Source organism: Natrix helvetica (assembly GCF_964273705.1).
Source record: "Natrix helvetica genome assembly, chromosome: 6".
NCBI classification, from domain to species: Eukaryota; Metazoa; Chordata; class Lepidosauria; order Squamata; family Natricidae; genus Natrix; species Natrix helvetica.
The window spans coordinates 42,214,041-42,223,532 of record NC_138553.1 but is presented as its reverse complement, the minus strand read 5'-3'; the positions used below and the strand labels follow the sequence as shown (position 1 = coordinate 42,223,532).

The 9,492-nt window shown below is 44.4% G+C and overlaps 1 protein-coding gene across 1 annotated transcript in view; it reads left to right on the top strand.

The window, feature by feature from the left end:
• Nucleotides 1-559: 559 nt before the first annotated feature.
• ACSS3 (acyl-CoA synthetase short chain family member 3) overlaps nt 560-9,492 on the top strand; it is a 58,350-nt gene continuing 49,417 nt past the window's right edge. Inside the window, exon 1 of the mRNA XM_081956686.1 lies at nt 560-950. Within this exon, the coding sequence (XP_081812812.1) occupies nt 601-950 (350 nt within the window). The 5' untranslated portion in view covers nt 560-600. The remainder of the gene's footprint in view (nt 951-9,492) is intronic.

Here is a 9,492-nt window from a genome sequence, read left to right as displayed (position 1 = left end):
GTCATTTATCAAGCATCTGAAATGTAAATTATGTGGCCATGGGGATGCTGCAACAGTCGTAAGTCTGAAAAATGGTCCTGTCACTTTTTTCAGAGCCATTGTAACTTTGAACAGTCACTAAGTGAACTATTGTAAGTCGAGGACTGCCTGTATCCAGGATTTAAACAAGAGAATTTTCTAAATTAAAGGAAGTACTTCTAGATAAACCTGAAGGACAAATAAAAGCTAACAGTATCCGCAACAAGGAAAATCTTAAGGGATAAAGGGTTACAAGCCATATTGGGACAGGCTGAAAGAGGATCAAAGGTTCAGAATTACGCAATGTATGGTAACCATTCCCTTTTTTCAACAAACAAGGAGGAGGATTTGGGAAGTAAGAACAAAGCCCGGACTGGATTTTTGCAAATCACTGTAAATTTGTGACTTGCAAAACTAAGATCAACGAGCAGTTTTCCACGTTCAGAAATCCAGCTCGACTTTTTGTGTTGATTTGGAGAAAAACTTGGAATACTTTTAGTTTACTGAAGGGGGCGGCCTGCCTCTAGTTGTACACATACACACCGCCTGCTCACAGCACGGGACGGGGTGTCTCCAGGGAACATGATAGTTCAGGGCAAAAGGACTTTGCTGCAGAAAATTGTGCATTGTAGCCGCCGCGTCTATCGGGGATCGACCGGCGGGCTCGGGTGTGTCACACAGCCCAGCAAAGCGCTTGCTCCGGTGCGTTTTCCGAGCTCCTGGGCAGGGGGCATTCCTCAAGCTCGCCCCCTTCACGTAGCCAGCACTTTCGCCTCCCAGGCAGCCGCGCCTGCCGCAGGTGACTATGGCAGGGTCTTCAAGAAGTCGGTGGAGGAGCCGGATCAACTTTGGGCCGAAGCAGCTCAAAGCATCACGTGGCACAAGCCGTGGACTAAAACCTTGGAAAGGAAAGACCCCTTTAGCACTTCTTGGTGAGTGGCTGGCGAGGCTCGCTTAACTCTTGCTCTGCCGACGTCATAAAAGGGAGCATCCTAAAAGTTCCCGGGTTTCTTCAGCTCGCTGGCCCTGTCGCAACTTTTATAACAACTGGGGAAGTTTGCTGCGCGTCTTTTAGTCTTCCCCGGGTCTTTGGGGGGGGGGGGGGGAACCGACACTTGTGGAGTTTCTACCGACCGTACAGTGGTTAAGGCACGGCATTTATGTCAGGATAAGATGGCACCATTAAAAAAGAAAGGCAGAATAAGTATCATCCGCATAGTTGACTTCCGTTTTAAGTATTGCTGGGTTCACCAATTGTGACTGCATGTCCTATTGAAAAAGCTGTAATGACCGCATTTCCAGTGCTGAAATCTTTCTCCCTTCCCATTATATAATACTGAGGGCAGTATATGACTTAGGTACAGTAAACTCTTCTGCACTTGAATAGATAATTAATGTGCATCATATGCATAAGATTAGACCAGGGGTGTCCAAACTTGGCAACTTTAAGACTTGTGGACTTCAACTCCCAGAATTCCCCAGCCAGCAGAGCTGAAGTCCACAAGTCTTAAAGTTGCCAAGTTTGGACACCCCTGGATTAGACATATGTATTTTGTGGTGTGATTGGTTAGGTGTGAAATGCAAGGTTATTTAAACCAGTGATTTCCAATATAATGCTCTCTGGATGTGTTTATAACACTTATTATCTACCAGCCAGAGGTTACCCTAGAAAAGGTTGGTCTGATGTTTCTCCCATGGGCTAGAAATTGTCCTTACAATATTAGCACAATGAACATTTGTAATTGTTGGAAACTTGGAAATAAAAAGTGGTTACACTATAGATGATATCAGTATTTAATTGCCTCTTTTCTTTCTTTTCCTTTGTATAGCTGAGCTCTAAAAACAGGTTTGTCCTGCTTTCAATAACACTGTGGTGATCATGCTGATTGGCAAAGCTGGAAAAACCTTAGCGTAGCTAGAGAGAGTTGTCCTCAAGTTTTGACCTTTCTGATTAGGGACAAGAACAGTGCTCCAGTAACCTGAACAGATAGTTCCCCTATATTGATACTGAGTAAAATGAGCAAAGTATATTAGCTTGCTGGCATTTTTATATTGAATTAATGAGTATTTGGAAATTATTTTTAATATGAGATGATTCATGGACTATTATTGCTATTAGTTTGCTGTTTCTTGGAAAGTCACTTTTCTGTTGACAAATGAAACAACCTAATTCTGTCAGCAACTTTTGTGTTGACACAGAGAACAAAAGAAAAAAAATTGTACGGCTGACCTAAGACTTGCTGAAAGCCTTTTCATATGCTCTGTTTTGCCATTTAACTGTGAAGTGAGGAATAATGTACAAAAGTTATTGTTGCACTAGCCCAGTGGTGGGCAACCTTTTTTTTCAACTGAGCCAAATCTCGCCAAAACCACGATTGAAATTTATTTTGAGAGCCACATTTTTAAAACCGAAAATACATAGGATGGTACACTGTTTTTAGTTTCAATAAACTCTGGCATTTGAAGCACGCAAGTCTTAAAGCTGTCAAGTTACAAGATCCTTGCATCCCTAACCCTTTAGGAAAAAACCCCCAAGGGGTCTTCAAACCTGACAGCTTTAAGACTTGTGGACTTCAACTCCCAGAATTCCTCCTCCAGTCATGTTGGCTCAGAAACTCTGGCATTGAAGCATGCAAGTCTTAAAGCTGTCAAGTTGCAAGACCCTTGCACCCCTAACCCTTTAGAAAAAAAAACCCCAGGGGTCTTCAAACCTGACAGCTTTAAGACTTGTGAAGTTCAACTCCCAGAATTCCTCCTCCAGTCATGTTGGCTCAGAAACTCTGGCATTGAAGCATGCAAGTCTTAAAGCTGTCAAGTTGCAAGACCCTTGCACCCCTAACCCTTTAGAAAAAAGAAAAAACCCAGGGTCTTCAAACCTGACAGCTTGAAGACTTGTGGACTTCAACTCCCAGAATTCCTCCTCCAGTCATGTTGCGGCGACGTCATCTGTGTGGATCCATCTTCGGCTTTTTTCACAGGGGGCAGGGCTGCTGCTGAAGATGTTGACGAGCCCCTGCCGCCACCAGAACAACAGCTGCCTCCTCCTCTTCCTCCAACAGCACCACTACATTTGGAGTGAAGCCGCCAAAGCTCCCGCTGGCGCCCCCCTCCACTCAGAGCACCGCGTTACCCCTGCTGCCTTCTCCGCCGCCGCCATGCTTTTGAGAAGCCATGAGGCCTTTTTTCCCTGCTCCTGCCCCCCCCGGCCGCCTTCCTACTGGCTCCCGCGGCCTCATGGCTCCTCAAAAGCACAGCAGAGGAGGAGGGGGCAGGGTAACGCGAGGCCCAGCTCAGGTGCTCCGAACGGAGGGGGAGGCGCCTCTGCCATGGGCGGGGGCGCCGGCGGGAGCTTTGGCGGCTTCACCTCTGCCGCAGCGTCAGGTGCTGTTAGAGGAGGAGGAGGCGGCAGCAGATATTCCGGTAGCGGCAGGGGCTTTACTTTAGCTGCAGCGCCGGGCGCAAGCAGCTAGGATTGGCCACCCACAAAGGACCTCCTCCCCGGGCTTGCTTTCCTGGCGTCAGTCGCCCCGCGCTCACCAAAACAAGTCCGGGGAGGTCCTTTGCGGGCGGCCAGTTCTGGCCGTCTGCAAAGTACCTCCCCAGCCTCTGGCGCCTGTGACAGCAGAAAGCACTGCGCGGCAGTTGGAAACTGCTGCGCGGTGTTTTCTTGCCACCTGCGCGGACACGCAGCCGCGCACCTTAGAGGGAACAGTGGGAGGGAGGGGAGCGGGCGCCCGGCACACAGAAGAGCCGCATTAAAATGTGTAAAGAGCCGCATGTGGCTCGCGAGCCGCGGCTTGCCGACCACTGCACTAGCCCTAAGAGGTTACTATCTTTAACTCCTGTTATATAGATATAGACTCCTGGTTTATAGGATGAATAGTGCTTGAAGGCTTTTTTTTTAGTGCCTTTGAGTCAGTGTTGACTCCTGGTGATTGCCAGGATTAGTCCCCCCAGTTTTCTTAGGAAGATTTCCAAAGTGATTTGCCATTGCTTCTTCCTAAGGTTGAGAGATAGTGACTGGCTTTGGTGTGGTGATTAAGATACCAGACTAAAAACTTGTAGACTATGAAGTCTAGTCCTGTCTCAGGCACAAAGTCAACTAAGTTGCCTTCGGCCAGTCATTCAGAGTCAGTGATTGTGCAGGAAGAGTTGCTGTTACCTGTAGAAACTCTCTCCTTACTCTTTCAATGGCGTTTAGTCTTTGGGTGGGGCATATGGATCAGACTGGCGATTCTACCCACCCATCCTCCCATCCAACAGTCTCCCTTTGTGAACTGGTGGAGGGTCATCTCCTAAAATTTTAAATCTAGGTAACTTTGATTTGATTTTAATTTGATTTTATTAAATTTATAAACAGCTCCCTCTCCCCGAAGGGACTCGGGGCGATGTACAATCAAAAGTTAAAACACCATATACATATACATATACATTTACATATACATTTACATAGAGGAGGCATCAAAACCCATAAAACCAATTACATAAAATCTGTACAATACTGATGAAAATAAAAACAACATTAAAATCTACCCCAGAATTTAAAATAACTGCCAGGAGGATTAAAGGATAAAACTATAATTGGGCCAGGCCGGCTAATTGGAACAGGTGGGTCTTTAGCATCCAGCCTAGGACTGACTTAACAGGGATGTTCAAGCTGGTATGTCAATTGTGGGTCTGTCTCTAGCCAGCCGAACAAATAGGGTTAAAAAGAGTTTCTATCCTTGGGCTGTCAGACACTTAAACACAACCACAATCATTCCACACAAACGTGGAAATGTTTGTATGACTAGTTTTTCTTTTTCTTTCTTTTTTTCCTAATTACTTGCATAGGGATTATTCTTTATATTATTATGTTGTTCGTATTTTTTGTCATGAATTGCACCAGTGAGGCTAAAACCAATTTCATAGTATACATGATGTACGATGACAATAAAGGCTATACTATACTACCACCCACCTGTAGCAGGTCATGCTCTGAACTACTTTTTTCCCTTACTGGGAATGTCTGAAAATGTTGTCTGTTGCATCTGTTGTTTTCTCAATCGTTGCTTCACTTGTGGTTGAGATTTAAATGATTTGCTGCAACTGTTTATTTCTGCACTTAAGTTGTGTATGTATTAGAATCATCTGTATGGAGGATTTCAATGGATTCCAGAAGCTCTAGAGCATTTTCCAAGGAGTTTGGTTGAGAACCAGTAGGTATTTCTGTTTAACTACATGACATTTATGTTGTGGAGTTATGCATAGTTCTGTTTTAGCCTTCATTCTGTCCAACAGCTACGTGAAACCACTGAATGAGATGCTTTCAAGATTTAGAGTAAAGTGTTAGTATGATGATGACATCCAGATTGATCTTTTTTTAAACCTTGGATTTTGATGAGGCAATAAAATTGCTGCACAAGAGCCTGATTTGAGTAATAAGCTAAGTAATTGGCCTCTTTGGCAAGACACATCTTTATCTAACATAAGCTGTGACCTAATTTGAATAAACCCTGCCCTGGTAATTTTTTTCAGATTGCTGATCAATGATAGTTCAGAAATTAGTTTGTACAAAAATTGCAAAAATGCAATATGAACCTGTATCACTTCCTTACTATTTTTTTTACTAACACCCAGTTTATTTCCAGTGCCAATTCAGAGTATTGGTATTAATTGTAAAGACCTTGCACTGTGAGGGAGTTGAATTTCTGAAGGTTTGCTATTTTCATCCTACTTACACCTTAAAGCAGTGATGGCTAACCTTTTTGTTGTCATGTCCCGAAATATGCATGACACCCCCATGTGCACCTTATCCCCCTGTATGTGTGTGTGTGACCCCCCCCATGCTCCTAATTCCTCTGTGCATGCGCATGTGAACCCCCGTGCTCCCCCAGCCCATGCACGGGTGACCCCTCCAGCGTCCCATTATGGGGCTAGTAAGCCTCCCTGCAGCCTCCTGGGAGCAAAAATGGGATGCGGGGGCCCCCACCCCCATTCATGCACACATGATCCCTGTGCATGCTCAGGCATTTCCCACATGCGCCCAGCCCCCAACGCATGCATGGCAGAGACGCAAAAATCAGCTGGCTGGCAGGAAGCGCACACACATGCATGGTGGAGCTGAGCTGGGGCGACAGCTTGCGTGCCTGCAGAGAGGGCTCTGTGTGCCACCTGTGGCATGTGTCCCATAGGTTCACCATCACGGCCTTAAAGTCATCTTTGGAGGGCTACATACTCCATCCTACCATGGAGTATGCCATGAGTGATTATTCCGTTAATCAGTTAATTAACTGAATGGGTACTCAGGAGCAGACTTTTCAGTGTTGGCTTCCTAACTTTGGAATGCTGTCACCAGTGAGGTACATCTCACGCCATGTTTTTTAGGCCAGGAAAAGCATTTTTATTTTTGGAGACCTTTAAATAATGTGTAATGCTGTTCTTATATTTTCAAGTTCTTATTGCTGCTATTATTTTCTATGTCAGTTTTACTCAACATTTCTGCAATTTGGGACCACAAAATGCAAGTTTGGATACTGCAAGGACAGCCCAGTTAAACACACTCTCCATATGTGTGTGTATGTGTGCGTGTGTGTGTGTGTGTGTATCCCAGTTAAACAGTCTCTGTCTCTGTCTCTCTCTTTCTCTCTCTATGTGTACATATAGCAGAGTTGCATTTGTATCCCTTCCCATCTCATCAGTTTTAAAAGCCCTTTTAAAATAACCTCAAAATCAAAAATGCAATTTAAGATTAAGTATCTATCACTTCAGTTGGGGGTTGAGGCAGCAAATAGGCTCAAGTCAGCAACTTCAGACCAGACTATTAGATACGCACTAGCAGTTCACTGGCCAGAGACCCACTTGGCCTTCAGCCCTGCTTTGCCATTTCTAGCAACACTCACCTGGAGATGTGCTGAGACAATCTGCTGAGGCTGTTGAATGTGTGAAGTTGTAGCAGATTACCTATGCAGCACCATGCATCTCCAGTAGTCTGCAGACCACGCTTGGAGAATTACTTTGTTATATTTTTTTAATTCTTTCTGTGTATTTTATATAATGTTTTAATGCATGTTTTATTGATTGCTTTTACCTACTGTTTTTTAATTTTATTTTTGCAGTGAGTCTTGTAAAATTGGAAGGGGTATGCTAATGTAATTACATTATAAATAAACATAAATAGTGATTCCACTTCCAGTTTCTGTGGACGACGGACATGTTGTCCACCGCTCGCCGTCCTGGTGGCCCCCCTGACTCACAGGGGGCACAGGGTGCCTTGTAGGGGCGTCCTGCCGAGGGGGTGGCTTGCTGGAGCCCCCTGGAGTGGCGGCAGCTGCAGGGGGGCTGCCAGCTTTGCCCTAGGCACCGGGAGGCTTTTGGGGGGTGCGCTTGCCATGAGCGCCTTCGTCCTGAGGAGATCGGAAGAAAACGCTCCATGTGAAGGCAACAGCAGAAATGCGGTGAGGGGGGAATTCCCCCGGGGTCTTTTTCTTACTTCTTTGAACAACTAAGTAAACAAGGATTAGCAGCTTTCTTAAGACTCTTTGATCTCGGCAAAGTGTTAAGATTGGAGAGGGGGGTCTTTCTTCCCCCCCTCTCAGAAAAGCGGCTTTAAACGATCTCTCTCTCGGAGAGGGAAAAAACCCTTTGATATTCACTTCTTTCAAGCAATGGGGTAATGACTCTCTTGAACAATTGCGAAAGAAAGAAAGTGAACTGACCTAATAAACTATGAATGGAAACTTTTTGAATGATTGTTCTCCAATCCCCTGAGAGGGATGAGCCAAAATGGCGCTTCTTCCCTCGTTTTTGCTGCCGTTACAAATTAACTGTTGTTTTTGAAAAAATCTTCTGGGTTGGAACTATAAAACCCTGGTGAACCCTAGAGGAATCTTTTTATACGATCTTCCCTGGATTGGGGAAAATTGACTACAACTAGAGGGGAGCTGTATTGAAGACTGATATCCCACACTGGATCTTGCCTGCCTGTAGACCTCGCCTGACAGCGCGCTCCTATAGCCATCTTTTCTGTCTAGACTTATAAACTTTCTCTGAACTTCACAATGCCTGCGAAAAAGGCCCCTATTCCTAGACCAGCCTCGGCTCCATCTTCTTCTGTTTCAAGTCCTGTTCCACAACAAACACAACTATCTTCCTTTTTACAACCAAAGGCCCCCGAGGGGGAACAGCAGTCTCAAGAAATGTTTCAACAAATGTTCCAGACACTCTTAAAGGGGCAGGACGAAATAAAAAACAGTTGGCGGACTTAAGGGAAGAACTCAGAGAGAATAAACAACAGACTTTACAAAATAGCCAGAAAATAGACGCTCTGGAGGAGGGTGCTGTGGGGGTGGGAGAAGAGATGAAGGCTTTACAAAAAAAAAAAAAAATGCTGGGATTGAGAATTATATGGAAAAAATGGAATTTGAAAGGATGTCTCTTTTTCTTAGATTTCAAAACATACCTGAAATGGAGGGTGAAGACTTAAGGGAGATTATGATAACAATGCTAGCAGATTATATTAAAAGAGATAAACAACAGCTAGGGTGGGATATGGATTTGATATATAGAATTAACTCAGCATATGCTAGAACACACAATGTTCCAAGGGAAGTTCATGTTAAATTTTTTAGAAAGACTACAAGAGATGAGATTCTAGGAGTTCAGAGGGGGGAACCTTTAAGATATAAGGACAAAGAAATAACCATTCTGAAACAGATACCAAAAAGAATAAGAGATAAGAGGAAGAAATTCTTCTTTCTAACTAAAAAATTATATGAAAATAATATCTGGTTCAGGTGGTTAATTCCAAAAGGCTTGTTGATTTTCTGGGAGGGGGGTAGAGTGAGAATACAGTAGTGGAGGCAGAAGCCTTCATGGAAAAACACAAGAACCTCCTAGATGAAACAAGAGACACTGCACAAGACATGAAGGGGGGAGGAGCCATGGCTCAGCCAACAAGACAGGGGAGAAGAGACAGCAATGAGACTTAGGTCACAGAAATGATTTAAAAACACATTGCAATTGTTAATACAATGAAATGGTTAGAAGTGATATTTTATTATTTATTTATTTATTTATTGAATTTATAGACCACCCCCTCTCCCCGAAGGGACTCGGGGCGGTGTACAGACAGAGCTAAAAAACCGTATACACAATAAAAAATATATTAGATACCCCTTAAAAACGAATTAAATATAGAGTCTGTACAATAATAGTAAAAATTAAAAACAGCTTAAAAGTCTACCCCTAAAAATTTAAAATACCGGCCAGGAGGATTGAAGATTAAAACTACGATTGGGCCAGGCCAGCTAATTGGAACAGGTGGGTCTTGAGTTTCTTGCGGAAGGAGCGGAGATCGGTGATAGTTCTGATGTCGGGGGGGAGGTCATTCCAGAGGGTCGGGCCCATCACAGAGAAGGCCCTATTCCTGGGCGCCGCCCGCTGGCATTGCTTAGTGGACGGCACCCGGAGGAGTCCCTCTCTGTGAGAGCGAAT